This window comes from Sphaerodactylus townsendi, linkage group LG10, assembly GCF_021028975.2.
Source record: "Sphaerodactylus townsendi isolate TG3544 linkage group LG10, MPM_Stown_v2.3, whole genome shotgun sequence".
In the NCBI taxonomy this organism is placed as follows: domain Eukaryota; kingdom Metazoa; phylum Chordata; class Lepidosauria; order Squamata; family Sphaerodactylidae; genus Sphaerodactylus; species Sphaerodactylus townsendi.
Window position 1 is genome coordinate 45,490,515 of NC_059434.1, and position 24,563 is coordinate 45,515,077.

Here is a 24,563-nt window from a genome sequence, read left to right on the forward strand (position 1 = left end):
GACACAAAACACCACACAAGCTTTGGAGTTCTTCATCAGGCTGGATATTACAACAAACACACAAAACTATAGGGGAGGGGAGACATATGTCTCAGGTCATGATCTTGTCAACATCTCATGCGAAATGCTGAGGTGGTGTCAGACTGAACTCCTGGCATTCTGAGTGCAAGAAGGAAAGAGTTACCACGGTCTATTCTGCACAATACAAGTAAGACATCCTGAGGACAGAAAAAAAGGTGTCCTGGGGAGGAACTCTGTACAGCTTTTTCCCCAAGATGTCCTCAGGATGCCTTATTTAATCTTGAGCTGTCTTTTTGTGAAGTCGCTAAAATGTGAACTGTTTTCCTGAAGTCATCTCCTGCTAGATGAGCTGAGCTCAGGAGAGGTCTAATTTTTCCAGACCGACCATTAAACTCTCTTGTCAGTTTCCTCTGCGGCTGGCTTGTGACATTTTGTGCTGCAGGGGTTCTCTATGCACACAGCTATTTGGTGCAGGTTACCCCGGATGTTGGTTCTGCAGGCTCTGATCCTGGGCAATATATAGTTTTCCATGGGCAATATATAGCTTTCTTTTAAAAAATGTTGATGAGCTATCATAGAAGCCATGGAGACATGATATGAAAATTGGCTGTGATTCTGAAATCGTGTCTGCATAGTTTCAAAAAAGCCCATCAATTTTTTTTAAAGAGGGAAAACTATATATTGTCAGAATTGGCAGGATGAGCAGATTCCAACCATGTACTTTTTGGGCTGGAAAGGCATCCATGATCAGAGCCTGCAGAGCAGATGTCTCGAGTAACCTTCACTAAATAGTGCATGCACAAAGAATCCCTGCAACAAAAAATGTTGGGTGCCAGCAGCTGACGAAACTGACAAGAGGCTTTAAGGGTTGGGCAGGGGGAAAAAGCCTTTTTCTCCTCTGGTGCCTTTTTTGTCTGTGCTGTCTGAACAAAAATTAAGAGACAGCTTTTTAAGACATCCACAGAACATCTTATTTGTGCTGTGTGTAATGGACCCATTTTTCCAATACCAGTTTCTCATCTGCAGCTTCTCTTTGATCTGAGACTCATGGTTTTGTATAAAATAGCCCAATCTTGAGCTCAAAGCATCATTGCCACAATTTATAAATTAGAGGAAAGAACAGTCTACATTGATTTTGGCCAACAATAACCAAAATTATTTCCTGTGTTACTTCTAACAAGCAAATGCAAACATTTTGGACACATTAAACCCCACTTTTAAGGCGGAAATGGACTGAATTTTGGTCTGCCTATCTGCTTTTCAGTTGTATTAGTCTTAGGCCTTTGAAAGTGAATCCAACTTCAGTAGTTTTACTTCAGAGTGCTTAGCCACTGGCACTCTCCTCGTTCTGCAACGGTATAATCTCTACGAGGAGATTATTCAACATATCTATCCACCACTTTTCTTCCCAGTGGTATTCAAAGCAGCTTACAACATTCTCCTCTTCTCCATTTTATCCTCATAACTACCCTGAGAGATAGATTAGGCTGAGAGAGACGGATATGGGAGGGAATGAAAACTGTCTCTCCAAATCCTAGTCCCGTAGGGCTGTCAAGTCTCCCACTCTGGCAGGAGGGCTCACAACCAGTGGTCTCCATTCTCTACTACTGCTCAATTCCACAGTGTCCCGTCTGGTGTGAAACCAAAAGTAATAGCATAGTGCACAGGGCAATGCTCTAGGATTCCAGAAAAACTCTACAATAAAATCAAAAGTGTAGGAGTGATGTCAATTTACATCTGCCCATCCTGCTAAAGCTTCCACTAATTGACTGTGCTGGGATGCTGATCCTATATTCCAACTTCCTATCTATTATATCTTGTGAAGGATTTGTGCCTATATCCAGATATCATGAGGAAATCAGAGTTAATATGTGATAATCTCAAACCTGATTTACTCTTGTGAACACACTTGAGTCCAATCTTGGTTTGTTCTGATGTTCAAGTCCAAATGCAAGGCTTTCAAAAAATGGAGCTTGCTTCATGCCTACAAAATAGCTGTCTAAACTATGGATTAAGCCTCAGTTTAGAATCCAGCTAGCAGAGTCCTACTCCCACCCCAAATGCACTCTGTAGTTGTTGGGGTCCAGTAGCTCAGAATCAACAATTCTAATTGGCTGCAGCCCCAAGTCCTAATATCGTTAGAGCAGTTACTTCATGTATGAACCCAAATCTTTTCATTCTGTTTTCCAAAGCAAAGGATTTCAGTACAAAGAGATTCCACACAGACAATACTAGCCATACACTGTTTTCAGCTGAATACCAGAAGTTTATGCTTTGAGTGATACTGGTCTTTTTCTGTTTCTGTGAGCAGCTCTGCAAGTGAAATAATGGAAGGAATAACAGGAAATGTTTGGGGGAGATAGCCATCTACCAGCTTTTGCAATTCTGAAAGTCTCCTCTTTGCCAAATGGCTACAAGCTACATTACCTCTGGACAAGCTTAAGGAGTTTATCTTGCCATTTGTCAAGCACTGGATTGTGTTTCTACTTGTATAAAAAGCTTCCTAATCATTGGAGGCAACGATTGCCAACGTAGTTCGCATTACTCTGTGACATTTTAAAGGCAGCAGGGCATTCACTGATGTACCCGCAGCGATGCCAACTAACCAACTCAAGTGGAATGATGAAATAATTCAGGCCATGAGCTCCATTTATTCCTGAGGTCCCTTGTTAGAACATGTGGTTTTTGCAGACTCTTTCTCTGCTGGTTACAAACAATTGTTACAACTAGTGAAATAACAAGGGTAGTATAAAGTCTAATCCGAATTTTACCATACCTGGCTAAGTATCATGCATGGTGTAAGGAAGAAGAGTAGTAGTAGTAGTAGTAGTAGTAGTTTGGATTTATATCCCCTCTTTCTCTCCTGTAGGAGACTAAAAGGGGCATACAATCTCCTTTCCCTTCCCCTCTCACAACAAACACCCTGTGAGGTGGGTGGGACTGAGAGAGCTCAGAAGAACCGTGACTAGCCCAAGGTCACCCAGCTGGCATGTGTTGGAGTGCACAGGCTAATCTGAATTCCTCAAATAAGTTTCCCCAGATCAAGCAGCAGAGCGGGGAATCAAACCTGGTTCCTCCAGATTAGAATGCACCTGCTCTAAACCACTACACCACTGCTGCTCCTCCTAGACAGTATCCACAAATTATTGGCTGTTGCGCTATCATTAGCAATAATTCATAACTGGATTATCCTATGCAGGCAAGCCAATCCATAGCAAATGACTGGTACACTGTAATTAGAGTGGAATACCCAGCTATGTGTGGATGTGAGCCCTAGTCAGATGAAGTAACAAGTGGTTGTCAGGACTGGGTGGTAAACCTGTTCTTTCATCTCTGCAACACACAGGCCATTTATGCATGCACTACATATCCTATGTAGTGTTTGCAGGGTTTTCCTGTGGTTTTTTTTTTTTGCTTTTACACAGGGATTTTCCTTCTACAAAATGTCCCTAGCCAAGTCAAACTGACATGCTTTCTCTTCCAGTAAGGCAGATGCAAAAAAAAAAAGTAGCTTACTGTATTGTGAAGAATTTACATCTAAGCTAGCTAGCAATAATATGTAGTATAATTGAGACTCCTGCTTAATAGTACAATACTTCGGCACCACAATCATACTTGGGATATTTTTCTTTTTACTAGAAAGAAGAAACACAAACAAGGACCCTAGAACTAGAAAGAAGAAACAAGGACCCTAGAACTAGAAAGAAGAAACACAAACAAGGACCCTCCTCTACCCAACCATTAGCAAAACACAGAAGATGGTGCAACCAATCATCAAACTATAGGTATTAGAGGAGAGTGGTAGGCTTACATTTCCTTCATGATTGGGGCACGTGAGAGGTTTCCCAGCAGCAACAGCTGTGACTGTCTCCAAGATGGCAGACTCCTCAATGCTGTTGTCTGGTGTTCTCTGCAGGACATCCATTAGGTTGGTGATGAAGAAGTTATTCTGAAGTGCAGAAACCCCTTTCTCTGGCAGGATGGAGGTCTGGCGGCACACTGGACAAGAAAGGGTTAAGCTGTGGGCAGGAATGTAATTCTGTAGGCACCTAACAAAGAAGGTTAAAGAGAGACAGAGAGAGAGAAAGGCTGAGACCAGGATGGGATTTTTTTTAAAAAAATTGTCATCTGATTTATTAATAGGAGAAAAGTACAGTAAGTTGCTAGTGTTGTTTGACTGTTACATGGCCTGCAATTCTTGTCAGATGGGAAAATGCTGTAAGCTTAATCCATTTAAAATATACATTCTCCAGCAAGCACACTCTAGCTAGATAGGTGGCAAAAATACAGGGAGATAGGTAGAGACAGACTAAACAATAGTTCTTCATAGGTCTGATGTTAATATGATTTTTTTTTAAAAAAAACATCCTTATCTTCCTATAGTATACACACCAATTTCCTTTTTCTCACTCAGTCAGCTCCAGTCAACCTTGTTTTTATGTACTATTTAAGTCTATGACACTTGACAATAGAGATAATAATGTATAAAGGCAGTTCCCTGTGCATGCACCAAGACATTATTGACCCACTGGGGGTAATATTACATTACTAGGCAGACTTTGTTTATAGGTTGGTTTGCCATTGCCTTCCCCAGTCGCCTACACCCCAGCAAGCTGGATACTCATTTTACTAACCTTGGAAAGTTGGAAGACTGAGTCAACCTTAGACTGGCCACTTGAAACCAACCTCTATCAGGATTGAACACAGAGCTTTGACTTCAGTACTGCAGCTTACTACTCTGAGGCATAATAATGTCTCCATCAATCATGACCCCTTAAACTACTCTCTCAAAAAAAGTGCCTCTGTGGCTGAAGCTTCAGATAATAGGAACTACTAACTGAATCCTAGTTTAGGAATGTTTTACATTGTGGACCAGAGGCAAAGGAGGAAACAGTGCCTTGTAGAAAAGAGGGAATTCGGCAAGTTCATGTTTCCTTTCTCATGGATGCAGTGGCATAGCGCCCAGGGGGCCAGGTGGGGCTTGACGCCCGGGGGGCATGCCTTGCGGTGGTGTGGCTGTGACATGGTGGGGTGGGTTCCAGGTCAGGGTGGGTGGGGGTGTTCCGGAGGCACAGGACAAACGCGCGCCCCAGGTGCAGTTCCCCCTCGCTCTGCCTCTGCATGGATGAGAACTATACTTGTTGAATTTCATTTCTGTTCAGCAGTGAAAAGTTCAGCAACTCTGTCTTCTTTTGCACATGATTATCCTAATTCCTTTTCTGTGCCAAGACTTGGTAGGCAGTCACAGGTAGTACTACAACATGCTTTCGGCATGTTCAGGGCCAAGCCATTGTCTTGGATCCAGCAGTACAACCCCACTAATGGAAGGATGGTGATTTCCCCTGATTTCCCCCTTTTACTGCAGATCTCTGCTCCTTATGATGTTGCTTACGGTTCCTTGTATCAACAGCAGCATTCTGGGGAGCATTTTGATATGCAACAGGATGAGGGATGTGAACAAAGTATCTTCCAGTGATGGAAATCCCTATTATCAATGGAATTTGTGGTTGCATATCAGGAATGGTTTAATAGCTGATGTTCTAGATCTAAAATATTCCAGAACACATTAGTTATCTACTGATAGGGTTGCATGACCTGATTAGAATGCAAACAGCTACTCTGGTGTATGTGTTATCACAGTAGAGTTAGTTGTATGGCAGGATTGCCAATGACTGTTTCATGTTCCAGATTTTATGGTGCACTTAATGATCCTCTGGAAAGAGTTCCTGATCTTCATGAGCAACTTTCTACAGACATAAAGGACTCATAGGGCAGAAGGGGAAAGTCAAAAGACTAACACATGTGCTCCTTTAAGATATGTGACCCTTTGGATTCTATCAACAGATTTTACATCTCATTGTTAATTAGCACATCATCAAGTACTTCAGAAATGTCTCCAAGAGTGTGTTCTGGGGCAGTAGTCTTATAGCAGCATTTTTGAAATTTTGTTTACACTACACTAAACTAATGCTAGCATTTTGAAGATGACACCAGCTACCTACCTAAATAAATGAATTAAATTAATAGGTCTAAATCTAAATTAAAATGTGGATAGTCTCCTTCAGCACCCCACAGAATGAAATTATTATTGATATTGTGGCCCTCCTTCTCAGCCAATGATATCTTTCAAGCTGTTCTCATCAGTGCTTCAGCCTGTAATAGATAGCAGAAATGGCCCAGCCGGTGCCAATTTCCAGCAGCTTCAGCCTGTGGTGAGGCAAATCTGTGCATCTGTGGTCAGGCCAGTCACCACAGGCTATGGTCAGGCCAGTTTTGGCTTTAGGCCCATGACTACAAATGCTGGCAGTTTCTAATGGCATGCCAAAAAGCTAAATTTAGCCTGCAGAGAACTATACATGTGACTATACTTCAGGCAGAATTTGACTAATATGCCCCCAAATAGGGTTTTTTTTTAATGTGCAGGCAGACAAAGTTATTAGTGCTACCACATTCAAAATTGCCTACAAAGCACTGTAGAAAATGAAATAAGCCTGCAAGGAAAATGTTAGTACAGAGATGGCTGCAGGAGATTTCACTTTCAGACAGGGTTGAACTTCTGGCACAGAAATGCAGTTCCAGGGAAAATACTAACTACAGCTTTCAGTCTTGAAGATACAAGAGCCCTGCGCCTAAAAGTACTGATGTACATCCATGGACACAGTGATCCCTGTAGCCAATGGAATCTTCTTTTCAGTAACTAAATTTTATGTGCAGACATCTACAACCTGACTTTTGAACATATTCACTTCAAATTATGTTATCTGTTCATCTGTTTTCTGGTTAAAGTGTTCAGAATTAAATTAATGTGAACAGCACATCATTACATTTTCATCCTGCCCTTCTTTCACCTCCAGACTAGGAAATTCCTGAAGATTTCAGGGTGATGCCTGGGGAGTAAAGTGGGGATGTGATGCCATAGTTCAGGGGTCCCCAACCTTTCTGAGCCTGTGCCTTTAGCTATTTTACCACACAGACTCTCTGTGACTGAAATCACTAGTTCCATATTCTTTGTGTAAATGCACTGCACACAAAGGAAGTGTTTTCTTGAAACAAAATGAACAGTGTAACATTGCAGCTGTAACATTCCAAAACCTCGTAATAAGACTAAAGTAATTCTGCTGCCTCCTCGGGTCGCTCCCCACTCACCATTAGCCGCGGGGTTTTCTCTTGTTCAGACGCGGGGAGCCAGGACGTTCCCCACATCCCCAGCGTCCACTGCGCGGCTGCGCAGAAATTGCCGCTCTTCCTCCTCCCTGGCGCGCGTCAAATCTGCTCTTCAAAAAACAGCAACATTTTCCCAAACCCCGCGCTTGGCGCGGGGTGGTGGGGTGGTGGGGAACCCGGAAGATGACGCGCGGTTGATTCGCTGGGGCGCAGAGCTTTCCGGCCAATCAGGGGAAAGAATCCTCCATTTTGTTTGGGGAGGGCGTCACCGTCAGTGCGCGGAATGAAGCCACATGAAGACGTTGAGACGTGTGCACAACGTGACGTGACGATATTGTTCCCTTTGTTCGCGGTTTATTGCTGCAAATTCACAGCGAATTTAGTTTGCGAATTCACACAGCGAGGTGCTGCAGACCAGACCAGACAAGTAGTCGGTGGCGGCGGCAAGAACTGATTTTCACTTTATTTTTATGCTGACGTCAGCATGTGCAGACGTCTCAAACAAATGCTTCCAAAGCTTCCAGCGCGTTTCTGATGACGTGCAGACATCCGAGCCTATCAAAAACGACCTCATCCCAGCCAATGAAAATGGAGGCCTGCTCTCCTTCCATGACGCACACCTGTGCCAGCCAATGAAAACGCTTCATTGCCTCTATTCCCACGAAACTCCCGTTCTTGGCTGCCCGCGTTAGCTCCTTAATGGCAAATGAGTGGGGAGCAAATAGTCTCCGTGGTCATAAGCCGCGGAGGCTTTTCGGCGCGGGGACGCTGCGGAGTTGCACACGAAGAGGTAAGTGGGGAGCGACCCCTCCTTAAGGATCAGTTCTTCCTCCAAGATAAAGGGCAGTTTAGCCTCTTGCTCATTAAACAGTTTTAGATCTCAGGAGAACTTTCCAACCAGATGCATGGTGCACGGTTCATTGTAACCCATGTGCAACTCTATATTTCTGGGCAGCAATCCCTGCAGACATCCAGAGAGACTGACCAATTGTAAACAATTTGGTTGGGGTACAGAACTAAAGCTTACCTCTCACAGAAAGTATGCAGACAGGGGAGTACCTTGGGGTTCTTGTAACGGTCCAGGCATATGCTGCAGATCAGAAACTGTTTGTCAATCTGACGCACGACAGGACTTGGGATGTTGGAGCCTTCACTGGCCATCCTAGACCACTGACATGTGGGTCCCGTTCTTTTTTACCTGGCACACTGCTGCAAATTGTTTAACAAACACACCTTTAGAAATTTTAAAAAAACTTTTGCTAATGTGCTTTGTCCCAATTTAAGGATGATCAGAATAAGAATGCAGAGAATTTTTTTTAAAAAAATGGCAGCCTCAGTGTGTGGTGTGTGAAAATGCTACACTAGTAGCTTGTTGAAACCATCACACGCCTTCATTACACTGAGCTATTGTTGCCCATTTCCACATGCTTATGTTACACATTTGCAAATTACACTCTCTATCTTCTCTGAAAACAATTCCAATGAGAACATAATATATAGGTGAAAGCAATTAAAACCACAGAAGACACTAAAAGCAGCAAGACAATAAAAGCAATATGAAAACCATTTTTTTAAAAAAACCATTAAATACATAAAGCAGCATAAAACCATAAAATGAGTGCCAGGAGAGCTTACATACACTTTGGGGAGAGGAAGGAGTGAGGCATGATAACAGAATAGAAAGCATAAAAAGTGGCATACATCCAACAAAACAAAACAACAAAACAAAATTTCAGGGTATCTTCTGGAGAGTCTCCTGATGATACCACTTGAATTTGGTGACATTTGGTTTAGGGGATCCAAAGTTATGTATCCTCAAAGGGGTAGCCCCATCTTCTGCTGGCTCCCACTGTAAACAGACCGAAAACCAAAAAACCTCACCAAAATACAGAAAAATCAGAATATATTTGTGTATACCAAATGTGATATTCGTCTTATTCGCGTATACAGATAATTTTATACCTGAATAAACACGAATCTGAATTTTACCAAATATTTTCGGTATTGCTCAACCCTAATTAGTACTACTCGTCAGGTTTAAGCTGACTAGAAGTTATGGTGTCCCAGGGTCTGACCTGTAGATGCTGCTGCCATTTTAAAGCCCAATATTGTGCCCCTGATCTGTTCAACAATGAGAGTTCATGTTCAAACTATTTCCTTTATTGAAAACAGCATTAGGATAAAGCATTTCAACTTCCATTGCCAGAACTAAGGATTAAGTGCCAAAACAACTTCCATTATATTCTCCATTCCCTTCCACATCACATAACCCTTAATGTGATTCCCAGGGCCCCCAGGGCGCTGAGGATATTTGCAGTGAAACTTGTGCACCAAACAGGAAGCCCAAACATCCAAGTCATTAACCCACTCATCTCCCCCTTTAGGGAAATGTTTCCAAGCAACTAAACACTGCAAGTGGCTAAAGTGTATTCTAGAGTCCAGGATGCGGGTAACTTTGTGGTCCCTCAACTTGGTTAAGACAGACCGCACCAACTGCACATGTTCCTCCAGGGTCTTCGTGCAGATTAACACATCATGCAAATAAACCACGACTCCTTTATATAAATGTTCATGCAACACCTCATTATCAACTTCATAAACACTCCCAGCTCACCGCTCAACTTAAGGGGCGTAACAAGAAATTCAAATTGTCCTAATTGGGAATTGAAACTTGATTTCCATTCATCACCCTTGCGGATCTGGACCCTATAATAAGCTTCTCTCAAGTCCAATTTTGTAAACACTTTAGCCAGACACACCAACAAATCCTTAATCAGCAGCAATGGGTGGCAATTACTCATGGAGATGGCATTAAGCCCCAACAGTCCAAGCACAACTGCAGAATGCCATCCTTCACCAATTCAATTCCACAGTTGGATTTATGATGAGGAGGAAGTGTGTCACACTCAATCTCTTCAAATACCTCCTTTAAATCCTGGTACTCTTAGGGTATAGCCTCGAGCTCCTCTGCAGTCAACCCAGCCAAAACGGGTTCTGGAACTTGGGGTAACTCCCCACCCACCAGGGTCTTCCAGCAATGAGTCTTGCACAAGCAATGTGTCTCGCAACTGTACCTTGATTCCACTTAATGTCTGGATTATGCCTTGCCAACCACGTCAGCCCCAGGACCAGTGGATACTTTACCACAGATGCCACTATAAACTGGATCTATTCCTAGCAGGAGTCTATCCCAACTAACGTGGGCACTGGTACTTGAGACGCAGGGGGCCCGGCCATTGCTTGCCCCATCCATCTGTTGAAATAGGATTGAGTGTTTCAAGTTTAGGAGACATAAACCCAACATTGTGGCCATGACAGGGTTAATCAAGCAGCTCCCATAATTGTAATCTACGACAGTTGATGTCATGGGCCAGCCTGTGGGCAGTTACCTGGACTCAAGAGGACTCAGATGCAGAATCTGCTAATGCTGAGCCCTCAGAAGCAGCTTCTCACGAGGAAGCAGAAGCTGATCACACAGATCAGTCAGAGCAGGCTGCTCAGGGGGAAATTCAGGCAGCAGATACCAGCCCTTCCTCACCTGATACCATGCACCTGAGACAACTTGTACAGTCCTCCATCAAGCCCTGTGATGAGCTAGCTGTGCAAAGGAGGCAGAGACAGCAGCAGCAGCTACAGAGCCAAAGGAAGTGTGCTCGTTTCTCTGCCAGGTATGACAGAAGGCTCTGTGAGATGGAAGCATCTGCATCTGAGGAGGACTGAGCTCTTGCAGGATCTCAGCCTCAGTAACCAGAGCTTTCTTCATAAACTTTGCCTTGGGCTTAGCTCTGCCTGGGTGCAATGAGTGCACTTCCTGTTAGATCTTCCCATGCTTGATGTAGCTCCTAGTCTGCCTGCCTGCTTGGATTCCTGTGCTCTGGAATTGGGGCTGTCTGCTTACACCTGCCCTGACCTATTGGACTGTGACCTGACTCTGCCTGCTGCTTGCCTTGACCTCTTGGACTGTGTCTGCAGCCCGATCCCACTTAGCACGATGCTCAACTGAATTAATGAGAGTTACTCACAAGGAAATGTGCACAGGACCACAGTCTGGTAATTGCTAAAGCCATAAATGAGTCCACGTGATAGTCAAAACTGAAACCTCTTCATCTAAGCCTTTTTATTCCCTGTATCACAATAGAACATATCTTATGTATATAATGTCTCAAAATAGTTTTTTCTGTTTTGGAATATAACTCAGTTTCCTGGTAATGTGAATACAATATATATAATCAAGGTACAATTAGCTTGGGCTTATAAGGCTATGAGAAAATGAAGAGCTAAAGCAACTGTGTTATAATTCATTGCAAAGCAAAAGGAACCAGTTTTCAATATTTTTTAAAAGGGTGGGGTGACACCAGTATTATTAGGAGATCAAACTTAAATAAATCCTGATTATTTTAACAAAAGTCCTCTCTCTAAAAGAGTCAGTTGGCTAAACCCAATCCTACATAGAACAGCTATGCTAGTGAGTCTTTTGCGAAACAGTCAGAGCTTGTATTAAGAAGCCTTCCAAAATGACATCATCCTTATTTCTTCTTGCAAGTTTTCTGATTGTACTATTCACACACAGCAATTCCCAATTTCTAATCAAGGGGTCATTAGTTCATAGGAGAAAATCATGCATGTGCTGTACATAGAATGAATGAAGGCATACTAATGCAGGAAAATTAGTGTGCGTGTGCAGCCACACCCATCTGGAAGAGAGCTCCTAAAAAGACAAACCATCAGGGCTCTACAAAGCCTTTCATGTGATCTTTATTGCCATCAAAATATGATTCTACTACATGGACCAAAATGTAAAAATCATGAATAATAGATATTCAAAATGCATAGGATTTTTAAATAAAGGCAGTATGCCATTCACTCAGAGCTGTGATTAGACTCTGAAAGAACAGATTAAATTGTCAACCACCTATCAACACTATGCAGAATCCAGCAGTCTAATCCATGCATTATGAATGAATCCAGAGGGTCTCACATATACATTTTAAGAGGCAGCATTTGCAGTGGAACTCTACCAATGTATAGATTCTGTTTAAGAGGCAAGATCCAACATACATGAAGCATGGGACTTTACATACAGGGAAGGAGTAGCTTTTAAAAAAAAATCAATCTACTCCCACAGTCAAAATATATCCATATCTAAAAACATACATTTAAGGGGAAAAAACCCCAGCAAAAAGCCATACACGTCTGATACAAAATATTTTCCCCCTTTCACATCTGTCTTCTCTCTGATTTTTGAACCAGCTTGATCTATTGTTTAAGGCACTGGACTAACTCTAAAAGCATGCAGCAACACACACACACCCCTCCAATAACCATAACCTACTTATTTACTATATTTTAAAATCAGAGAGCCACAACAGAGAGAAAGAAAGGCTGTCACACACTAGCTACCAGGCACAATAAAGATGAAGCATAAGCACTTGAGACATACCCATCTTTGCAAAAAAGAGCTTAATCAATGCAGCGCCAAACAGACAATCCTCTCCAGGTTGGAGCCTCGTCCTGCAGTAGTCCAAACAAGCCAACCATAATGATAGCAATGGCTTTTTAAGTTTGAAAGCCTCATGTGCGACACTGCTATCTGAGAATCCCTGTGACTGCTCAGTCTGCCGTTACTAAGGATTCAGCACATTTCTTGCTTTGAGTTAACAATGCTTCATCCCATGCAGAGAATAATGGAGGAAATGCAGGGGCCCAGTCAAGCAGACATTCATCTCCCCCAACCCCAGGTCACTGACAAGTGGGAGTCCCCCAAAGGATTGCAGCCAATCAATCTTTATTTAGTACATCTTTCTCACTCGACCCATGCTGAAAGACTGCAGTAAAGCATGCAAGGGATTGTGGGATAGGGATGCAGCACTGAGCTGCAATGAGATTCGCTGGGTGGATTCCCCCCCCCCCCCCGCCACTTCCTAGTCAGCAATCAGCTGTTTCAAGGCTCAGTACTAGCCCATTGAATTTGGTCACTGGAATATCGTTACAGGATTAGCAGGCAGGAACAGTGACTGTGATAGAGAAGCAAAAGGCACACACAAGTGTGTGCTCACAGTGTACCTCCTTGATATTTAGTACAACTTGCTCTCAAATCTGTGAGCAAACCCATACCAGAAATCACCTAACAGTTATCATCATACACAAAGACTACATGAAAGCAAATTAAATGATTGTTTCAGAATATAGTTATACTTCAGTTGCCATTCACTGGGATGCCAAATCTAGTTAGTTCACTTTATATACATGGCAAACAGTTTGCTAACTATGCAAATCAAGCACTTTTGGTGTACATTTTCTATTAATTGTTGTTTATTCCTGACACATGCCACAAAAATACTGAGTTATAGAAGGCGTGGAATTACTTTTTGCTCAAGTCAAGAAAGAGTGGTCTCTCTGATCTCTCGCGTCTTTCTTGTCTGAGTACAACAAAACATTTGGGAGAAGTACCATGGCGTTGAGTGCTTGCTTTTTCAGGTGCTATACTATATGCCTTTAAATATCACTAGTTCACGTGGAAATTAAAGTTCCAGTGGGAGTGGCTGACTCTTCTCTGTAGTCAGCTATGAACAAAATGTGCTCCTTCTTAAGTATGCAGAGTTTCCCCTTAATTAAAAGAAAAATGGCATGCCCTCATAGTCGACAGGCAGAAAACTTGGGTGCTGTCCTATCCATAATTTCTTAAAAGTCAGTTTCACATTTTTCAGTGGGAGCCAAGTTGGTTGATGATACCAAATCATTCAGGATGATGAAAACCCAAAGAGAAAGCTCAAGAACTCTAAATTCCGCCCCCCCCCCCCGCCCAAGTATGATTAGGTTACAAAGGGCAAATGAGAGGAAGAGGAAGAGTTTGGATTTATATTCCCCCTTTCTCTCCTGCAGGAGACTCAAAGGGGCTTACAATCTCCTTGCCCTTCCCCCCTCACAACAGACACCCTGTGAGGTAGGTTGGGCTGAGAGAGCTCCGAGAAGCTGTGACTAGCCCAAGGTCACCCAGCTGGCGTGTGTGGGAGTGCACAGGTTAATCTGAATTCCCCAAATAAGCCTCCACAGCTCAGGCGGCAGAGCTGGGAATCAAACCCAGTTCCTCCAGATTAGATACACGAGCTCTTAACCTCCTACGCCACTGCTGCTTCTATGCCACTGCTGCTCCTACGCCACTGCTGAGGTTCAATATTAGCAGAGACATGCAATTTGAAAGTCACTAAAATCTGACCTGGACAAAGGACCATCTGTAAATCCTGAAACTGCTCCAAATCAGAACATTCTAAGCCTCAGGTTTATGTACTAACTGTAGTTTCCAGACATTTTCAGGGGCAGCCTGATGTTCAGCACATCGCAGTCATCTAATCTAGATATTACCAGGCATGCACCTAAGTGGCAACATTTTTTTTCCAAGAAAGGCTGCATCTGGTCCACCAGCCAAAGTAGGTGAAAGGCACACCAGGCCACTGCTGCCTGCTGCTCATAAGGTAGGAAGTCCAGGTCCAGCAGCACTCCCAAGCTACAAACCTGCTCCTCACGAGGATTGTAACCCCATTCAGAAGAGAGAGACTTCAATTCCTGGGTCAGTCCTTCCACCCAGAAGTAGCCACTTTGCTTTGTCAGGATTAAGTTTCAGCTTATGAGACCTCATTGATTCCAAAACTTTCTCCAAGCACTGATTGCTTCAGCCTTTCTGGGACCCACTGAAAGTGTGAGGTCAGCTAAATATCATCTGCATACTGGTAAAAACTCACCCCATATCTCCAGATGACTTCTACTAGCAGCTTCATATAATGCTTCAACCATTAGATTAACAACTCAACACTTAAGGTTGATGTCTGTCTCTTGTCTTTCCCTGGAAAGGCAGAACTTCTTTTTGTCCTGGGAGATTAAGGGCCACTGTGCATAACCCTGAAGGTCCCTTTTTCCTATAAGAAGCCCTCCAGTAGCCATTGTTCAATATCTCTGAACACCTCTCTGTCTGTTGATATTGTCCCACAATTCACTGCTCTCTCTTCTACCAAAGCTAAGTGTGGGCCACTCAGCTCTGTTCATTGGACCATTCCACTCCAAGATCAAGACTATAACCCTTACTCTCCAGTTCCCTTCATCTATATTCCAAATCTATCCACTCAACAGTGGTTATGTCCCAGGACTGTGTGTATGTGCTCTGTTGCTTTGATTATTGAGAGCTTGTGTACCCTACTTATCACTAAATAAAATTGTTACATTTGCTCTCCTGAAAATTTTCTTGAAAAAGTGGACTTCTGTATAGACAGGCAACAAAGATCCCAAGCCTGCCCGACCTTTTGCTAAGCCTGCTCTTACTAATTCTGCTCTCACTAATTCCCCACTCTAAAATGGACAGACTCCCACCATTTCAGGTAACAAAGTAATAAGAAAGACAGCACATAGCACTTTCCCCTCACATCTGTCTTACACAAATGGAATTAGAAAAATACACACACCCGCAAGCCATCTGTCTGCCCCCACCCCCCTCAGCTCCTCCAAAGGGAGAGATGAAGGGAAAGGCAGCTTGCCTGTTCAACTGGCTAGACACTGCAGTGCATGGAGCTTGGGTGCAGCCTCATACCGAGCTTTGGCCATGCGCAGGATCTCCGCAACTGGACTGGCCAGCCTAGTGCAGGAAGCCTACTGGCCCACTGGGAGAGTCTCAATGCCCATCATGACCACTCTTGCCCCGCCTCAATGCTTCTAAAAACAAATGTATGAAACATAAGAGAACGTAATAAAGAAACTGCTCAGCTAAGTATGCGCAGACTGCAGTTCCTCTCCGCTATGTTAATACTTTCGAGGACTTTCATTTTAAAGATATTACTAACCTAGTGGGGAAACCCCACCTGAGACTCAATGGCTGTTTCCGCACGGGTGGAATACAGCGACCCAGGGATGCTAAAAACAGCGTCCCTGGGGAGGGGTTCGCACGGCCACCACTGCCGCATCGCAGCGGTGGCGGCCTCACAATCCCCGAGCGGTGCAAAGCCGCTGTTTCCGGGAGCGAGGTATTTCGGAAACAGTGGCTTCCAAACAATGCTGTGCGAACAGCAGCGGCTGGAAGGCACCATTCCCCCCCCTTTCCCGAATGCCTACCTTGACAAGGCTTCCGGCTTGTCGCAGAGGCCAGGGGACACGCCCCCCTGGCCTGCGACTCCAGAGCCGTCGCTCCAGCCTGCGGGGGCATGTCCCCTGGCTTCTGCGATGAGCTGGAAGCCAGAAGACAAGGTAGGCATTTGGTGACAGCCGCCTGCTGCCTTCCCGGCACAGTGCATGCGAATGGTCCCAGGGGGGTGCGTCGGCATTGTTTATGCCAACGCACCCTCTCACCGTTGCAGTGCGGAAAGGGCCAATGTTGTATCGAGCAAACGTTCCACTCAGTAATTAAAAAACACATAACCTTGTACTAATGTATTTGCCTTTCCTGAATAACCACTTAGTTACTAAATAACTAAATAAATGTAATGGAAAAACAAACATAGCTGTGTGATATCACATTCCAGCTTTGATGTCCCTTTCACTCTTGTCACAGCTTAAAAGACACAACCTTTAAAAAACTGGATGGATTTGCATCCCCAACCCTCTGCATGTACAGTTTAACATGCTGAGCACAGCCTATTCTCCAGCCAGGAACCCAAGCTTCTCAGTTTCATATGAGGATAGGTTTCCATAGAAATTCAAAAAATCTCATCCTCTGGGATGTGCTGATACCAGTTAAATTAGCATTGGTCCATTCCACACAGCACAAAAAAGACGTCTGTGGGACAACTTAAAAACAGGCAATTCCCTCTTTTCACTCTGCACACCCAAAATAAGATGTCTAGGGGACATCTTGAAAAGTGTCAGCTTCTGGGTGTTTTCCAGACAGCAAAGGAATCAGAGTGGAGGTGAGGCTGTTTCCCAACCATTTTGATCTTTGGTCAGTTTCACCCTCAGCTTGTGCCCGACATTTTATGTGCAGCTGAAGGGATTCGCCCTGCCTCCATTTGTTGACCTGACCCTCATGGACTGATTTTGGTTTTTTTACTACACAGAAAAACCAAGTTGGTTCACGGAGGGCAGGTCAACCCACAGCTTTTCAATGGCCAGCAGACCCATCTTCCGAGTGGCTAAGATTATCTTATGTGTGTCTGTGTAGCTATGAAGCGAGCTCCTCAAGAAAGAAAAAAAGAGGAAAACTATATATTGCTGGAATTGGCAGGACCAGTTGAGTACAACTATGTACTTTTGGGGCTGATAAGGCACCCAGGATTGGAACCTGCAGAACTAAGGTCCTGGACTACTTTCAGCAAAGGGAGGGTAGGAGAATCCCTTCAGCTGCACACAAAAAGTCGGGTGAAAGCTGAGAATGAAACTGACTAGAGAGCAAAACGGTTGGGCGGGAAACATAAGATGCCTCCTCAGCTCTGCATTCCACACAGCCAGGCAGGAGTCATCTTTCAGGTGGCTTGGGGGAAAAGGTGCATTTTGAAACTTTTTTTTTAGAAAAAGGTGTCTTGAGCAGAAATAAGGTGTCCTAAGGATGTCTTGGGGGAAAGGCTGTGCTGAGTGCCTTCTTACGGTAGGATACCTTTTAAAAAGTCCTCATGACATCTTATTCCAGCTGTGCAGAATAGACAAACAGCAGAAAGTGTCTATATTTAGGATAATGGTAGCTTTGGAGGAGGCATTGGCTATGACAATTTAACTATTTTACCCTGATTAAATCTGATGTTTTGTGGGTGCTATCTCCTCCAAAATAAAATTTTTTTTGTTTTGTTTGGGAGAGAGATTCTACAAATATATGGATGATGTGGCTAATCCTATAAGGGGATGTTATCACTTCTACTGATGAGCAAGAGAATGTTGCTGCATCCAGATTTGAGTGTTTCTATGGAAAGAAGTCACTGTTTGTACAAAAAACACATTGTTCCTTTAGGTTGCATGGGCAATTTCTATAACATCCTCTCCCTTCAGTAAGATAAGCTATTATTTCTACTTCTGAAATATGCCCAGAAAATTATGCCTAGTAAAAAACAATGAATGAACACATGAAGATGCCTCATATCGTGTTGGACCATTACCCTATTAAGGTCTACCTTGCTATTTACCTACCTGATTATTTTAACTGAATATACTGTGTATTGAGTCTAGCACCTCTGGCATACAAAGAAGGTACTTTACCACTGAGCTACATCCTCTCCATGTCGAGAGAATCCAAAGTATGAACAGTTCTGCCCAGTACAAAATCATAAAGTTGTAGTGGGGTCATGCAGTTATTGAAAAGTTATTACAGAAAGCAATTTGAACTCTCCCGTTAATGCAACCAAAATATCCAAGATGCTGTATCATGGAGTCATCTGACAGGGCTGAAAATCAATTTTACTAGCATGTCATCAAGCAGAACCTTTTCATTAGAGAGCACCACAGTTTTAATTTGTACTTGTGAATAGGAACTCTTGTTACAGGGTATGTTCATACTTTGGAATCTCTAAAAAACAGACATAATCACACAACCTAATCAACATAAGTCCTACACTGAGCAGTGGCCCATTTTAATAAAGCATTTCTTTTCCTCAGGATGACTACTGATATTGTTTACTAACAAGCTTCCTGCTCTGTCTTACATCAGGTTTCATGTCATGCTCAGTCACTGTGGCACATGATAGAAGGGCAAGTATTAAATTTGCAAGCAGTGCTCAGAATAGAGGATTCTGTGATCCGTGGGGTATTGCAGTGCAGCACCATCACTTTTTATGTTTTTAAAACAAAAAGGGGAAAAACAAATTAAAATGATTTCCACTTTGGAGGATGGAAGTAAACCAGTGGGTTGGCTCTGATCAGGCTTTCCATTGGAGAAAAAGAGATGTGCAGGTCTTTCATTACCTCTCAGAAAGGCTATGTGGGGATCAAGGGGCCTGGATGGACAAAAGCCAAGTAGGATGGGGATAGGGTTGTAGTAAAGTGAGAAATTAATTGAGATTGAATGAAAAAGCTAGCTGAACTCAATCCACTGTTTCAAAATGCTGAACACTGCTGAGTAGTCAAGAGATTTCTAACTGAACCAATCTCCAATGTGTTCTTCTGAAGTTACCAACACATGAAACTTCTCTATCATCATCAGTTACCAAAGTATCAGACGTCTTGTTTGTAAACTCAACCAGTGATATAGATGGCTAGAACAGGAAGTTCCAATATGCATCAGACATATTGCACATTCCTGAGATTAGCCCATGTCTTAATTTACCTATGCTTGATTTAACTCTGTTTCATATGACCAGCATTGATGGGAAATACAGAAGTCTAGAACTCACTCATTTGGTGTAATCTTCTGGTTCAAGGTTCATTTGGTTTTAGTTAGCCTTGAAGAGACTTTGTTAATTGATTGCTCGGTTTGGAAAGGACAACATTTGAGAATTCTTAACAGGTGGAAGTGATTTTCCAAGGAGCTCTTGTTGCCAGCGTAAACAGCAAAACTAAAAGACTAAGAGGCCTTTTTTTAATTAAAAAAAGAAATCTGGGAACTCAGAGGAGATAGTAGATTGTGGCAATAATGTTGCTGTGCTGCAGCGAACTAGCAATTGCTGATTTTAAAAAAAGAGATTGGAAAGTTCTTTGGTGGTGTGGGAAAATGGTAACCACAAGTGGTATGGTTGAACTTGAGGCAAAAAAAAAATAGCACAGGTATGGTAATGCCTTCAAAAATATGTTTCTTCTAATGACTTGGGTTTGCAAAGCCATCTTTCTGAAAGGACGGTACCATACTTAGTTCCTATGTCTTTTTGTGACTGTTGCCTCATCGCTTTTGACTGTTCACAAGTAATATTTCAGTAAAAGATAAACAACTGGAAGTTCCATGAATGAACATTGTAACTTTTTTCCCCTTGAAAAATCATGCACAGGGCAGGAGAAAGACTGATGCTGATAAGAACATAAGAACATAAGAACAAGCCTGCTGGATCAGACCAGAGTCCATCTAGTCCAGCACTCTGCTATTCGCAGTGGCTCATCAGGTGCCTTTGGGAGCTCACATGCAGGATGTGAAAGTACATCCTGCATCAAATACAATGGAACAAAAGAGGCTTAAAACCCTGCTTGTAACATGGTTATGATCAGAATAATTCACCCCTGCATGTGTACTTTTTAAGGGGAAAACCCCTGCTAGTAACTCCATTCACAGACCTCCCAGCATCACATATAGCACCAAGCTCCCATGCTTGTGTGTTCGAGGCCTTTTGCAGTGGTTGTGCCCCTCAGTGCATCTACTCTGATCTTTTTTGGCATCTCACTTTTTAAAGTTTTCTTAGCAAAAGAAAATTAACTCACCTAAAATGTTGCCAACTCCAGGTTGGGAAGCTCCTAGAGATCTGGGGAATGGAGATTGGGAGGGTGGAGTTTTGGGAGGGGTGGGGGTCTCAGTGGGATATAATGCCACACAGTTCACCCACCAAAGCAACCTTTTCCTCCAGGGAAAAGATCGCTGTAGTCTGGAGAGCAGTGGTGATTCTGGGAGATCTCCAAGCCCCAGCTGGAGGTTGGCTACCTGACTTAACACTGAATGCTGTTGACATTAATGTCACTTACTCAGAACCTAGAATTGCTGCTCCCACCATGTCACGGATAACCTTGGTCAGTGATCCTCCAACTATTGCTGCTATTGGATGCAACCTCATGAGCAATTATGTCAAGGTGGCTGCCTGAACGACACCCTGGTGGAACTCCAACTGAGCTTCTCCCAGCCAGGTACCGGTACTTTACAGCACATGCTAAAGGGACAGCTAAAGCATAAAGGCAGAGAGAATCTGGAATCTGTGCGATCCAACAGCCCCATCTGGGTTGCAATCTCCACTCCAACTTTAGGGATCACCTGATTGGGCCTCAGTACAGCAGGAACCAATTGGTATATATCTCAGTCTCTATAAAGCCCTGGCTTGCAAACAGATTCTTCAGTCTGGACAGCTCACAGCTATGAGTTTAAGCTTGTCCCTCCCAACTAAGGTTACTATGCCCCGCCCCTAGCCACCAGTGGCAGGAAGGAGGCGGGTTGCCAGCTAGATGTGGGAAACTCCTGGAGATTTAGGGATGGAGCCTGGGGAAGACAGAGACCTAAGTGGGCTACAATGCCATGAAGTTCACCCTCCAACACATCCATTTTCTCTAGAAGGACTGGTCTGGGTAGCCTGGAGATGAGCTGTGATGCTGGCATCACACACATTAGTCTCCTAAGTAAATCACTTCCTGGTTTAACCTCCCCTCTTGTCTCTTGTATCTAATCTCGTCACTTGAATCACTAGAATCCCAATTCTGCCACACCGTTGCCACTCTGACATGCACTGAGGTAATAAGTGCACATAACACTGAGGATTTAAGAGGACCTTACCACAGTCTTCCCATAACTCATCTTCAGAAACATAAATATGATATTTAGTTTGCTAACGCTCAATCTAAGCAGAACATGCAGCCTGTGACAAGCTTATCACATCCAACACTGGCTCCTAGAGACGGAAATTAATTATGTGATATCGTGTTTCTCTGAAAATAAGACAGTGTCTTATATTAATTTTTGCTCCCAAAGATGCGCTATGTCTTATTTTCAGGGGATGTCTTATTTTTCCACTCCACAGCTGCATGCTCTGGTGTTCTGTTCGACGGGCATGCTTCCAAACAAAAACTTTGCTATGTCTTACTTTCGAAGGATGTTTTATATTTAGTACTTCAGCAAAACCTTTACTACGTCTTATTCTCAGCGGATGTCTTATTTTCGGAGAAACAGGGTAAGAGAAACTGATCCTGTGACCAGCAGCCATATAGTAACAGGACATTGTAGCAGTTTCACATGGTTTAGTTATCTATATAATTAACATTTGAGTCGGCTTCAAGACACAAGGGGCACATGCATATACATAGCCTCTGTACATGTTTCAATGTTAAATGCACCACACTAATCACTCTCAAATTATCTTTCTTAAGACTTCACCCCCTGAACTGAACAGAGCTATACAAGAAGTATAGTACCTTGAATGCCAACAGTTAGGGACTGCCAACACAGTTTTCCAAAAGAAATAATGACAATCTCCCATGGACAGTATCAGATTCAGCGATGCTGGAACTTCTCAAGCGACTTATGGTACTACTACTAGAGTAAAGCTATGTCCTAGGTTCACAAACTACAACAAAACTATACAATACTACGCACTTCAGATTTTCCAACATCACCAAACTCTTTTTTCTTTATATCCTTTATACCTTCTACAGTCTGTTATGCATACTATTTGAGACAACAACAATTAACATGATAACCAGGTAGTGAACAAAAGGGGAAAAGATCACTGCCTAAGTAATATTAATACATCCAACACATTTTCTAAGAATTTTTATCTATGGAATAATTTCTTGATGCATAAGCAAAAAACAATTTAACACCAAAATGTTGGCTTACCTTATGTGTTTGATGTCTTTTAGTAAAAATAAAATTTAAAAATGGTTGTTCAAAAAATAAGAGAAAAAAATTGGCAACTACAAACAGTTGTTTTAAAAAAATATGACAAGTTTTGGTGAGAAAAAGGTATTGTCTTTCTATTATAAAGATACTTTTTTTCTAATTTAATGTGCTCAATATCTGGCAAAGACTCAATGTTTTTTTCTTTTGAAAAACAGCCAAAAATATTAGTTTGTCTTTGTCCATTCATTTCCTGCATGTGCTGTTTCCGATAATCTCTTTGGGGACAGGCAGCTAACTTTTCCAGTCATCTTCTGACAAACTGAAAGCTGCAGTCTCCTAGTTAGTATCCTGAACTCTGAAGAAGGAGTAAGTTTAAATGTTCTCAGTTGAAGCGGCTGAATTCTAAAATAGAACAATTAAATCATCTGGTGTGGACAGCTTTCAAAGTGTCAGCTTTTGACCTCCCACAGGGCCACCTCAGCCTTTTCCCAAAACAGATTTGGAAAAGGGCTGTTTTCCACCTCTCTTCTTTTCACACTCTAACACTAACACAGCAGAACGCCTGCTAACAATCTTAGCAATAGTGTTTTCTTCCCACTTTCATAGAACACATCTTAGTGAAAATCAATGCAAACAGTTATAGTAAACTTTCCGTATAGAAAGACCATGATGAAAGAACGTTAGTTGCTAATGTTGAAGCTGAAAGCAACAGAAAAGCAACAATCTTACTTACAAATAACTTTGCTCCACAATTCTACAGCGTGGCTGAAATATGATATGTTAAGACATTATCCCTTTGATATTTTCAAATCAAATCACTGTCACCATTTTGATGCATACCATCAATGTACTAAAAATAGCCAGAGGGGAAGGGGAATACCGACATAACTTGAGGCAGATTCTTTGTACTCCCAAGTTTTCTGTCAGACCTTCAGCAGACTCCATTTTGATATACCTTCCAGATCACACATCTGTTCTTCGTAAACTGAAAATTGGAGCCTATAGCCAAACTCTAATTGTCACAGAACCCTACAAGCTAACCTTAAATATAGAGACTGAAAATACTCAATAGCTAGCTAAATTGCTTAATATTGTTTTGCCTTATTTCTTACAGAAGTCACTAGTGCAAAGTAAGTGTTCCTGCAGACAGTCTTAAAACAGACCTACAACTTATTTAATGAGCCTTGGTTCACTTCCAATGTTGCATCTGTGTATAAGTCCCTAGAACTAGCAAGTCACACTGGAAACAGAATAGCACTTATTTTAAAAAAAATGTCCACCACACCTTTCCACCATATTTGTGATTCAGGAAATTAGAAGATATCCAACCAGATCAACACCCACCAGAGCTGCCTATAGCATACACACCTTTTAAAAAAAAGATTGTTCAAAATGCCAGGATGATTGAAGTTTGATAGTAGAGATAAACCCTACACACTCTTCAACCTAGCCTCAGCTGCCCTGATTTACAGTCTGATGTAATCACAAGGAAGGAAGGAAGAATGAAACATGAAAACACTATATTCCCTAAGAAGGCCAAACAATTCACCACAATCATTACAGCAGACCCAGGTTGGGTATGAGGACTGCCAGAGGGAATACTTTCACAATCTTCCAGCTGGCCTGGTACACACAGACCACATGCAAATTTTGACACAGTTCAGAAAATCCCAGTTGCTAGGGTATGTGCACATGAGGGTATTGCAGCAACCAAACAAAGCTTCTAGCCACATGAAAACTGTGCCAGTCCCCATGCTGCTGGCAGAATGTGACAAATGGCAGAAAGTGACTGGCAAGGTAAGCTCAGATAGCCAAGTTCAAACCAGCAACTGCTTATTTATTGCTTTCTCTGCTTCTAGTTTAATTGCACCAAATATGCATTATATCAATTGGTATACCCTGTTTCCATAATGGGACAAGCAGTAGGCTTCCATCACTGTCCACGTCAGGAAAATGG

At 42.7% G+C, this 24,563-nt stretch overlaps 1 protein-coding gene across 8 annotated transcripts in view; it reads right to left on the reverse strand.

Moving 5' to 3' along the window:
* Positions 1-24,563, reverse strand: part of TRIM2 (tripartite motif containing 2) — a 76,648-nt gene that overhangs the window by 24,148 nt on the left and 27,937 nt on the right. For 5 of the 8 annotated variants that reach the window (XM_048508971.1, XM_048508969.1, XM_048508972.1 and 2 more), the window contains exons 2-3: positions 8,213-8,394; positions 3,833-4,070 (exon numbers count right to left, since the gene is read on the reverse strand). In XM_048508971.1, coding sequence (XP_048364928.1) covers positions 3,833-4,070; positions 8,213-8,346 — 372 coding nt within the window. In that variant the 5' untranslated portion in view covers positions 8,347-8,394. Of the gene's footprint in view, positions 1-3,832; positions 4,071-8,212; positions 8,395-12,625; positions 13,006-24,563 lie in introns of those variants that run through there. The other 3 variants (XM_048508970.1, XM_048508974.1, XM_048508975.1) reach the window with 3 other exon arrangements.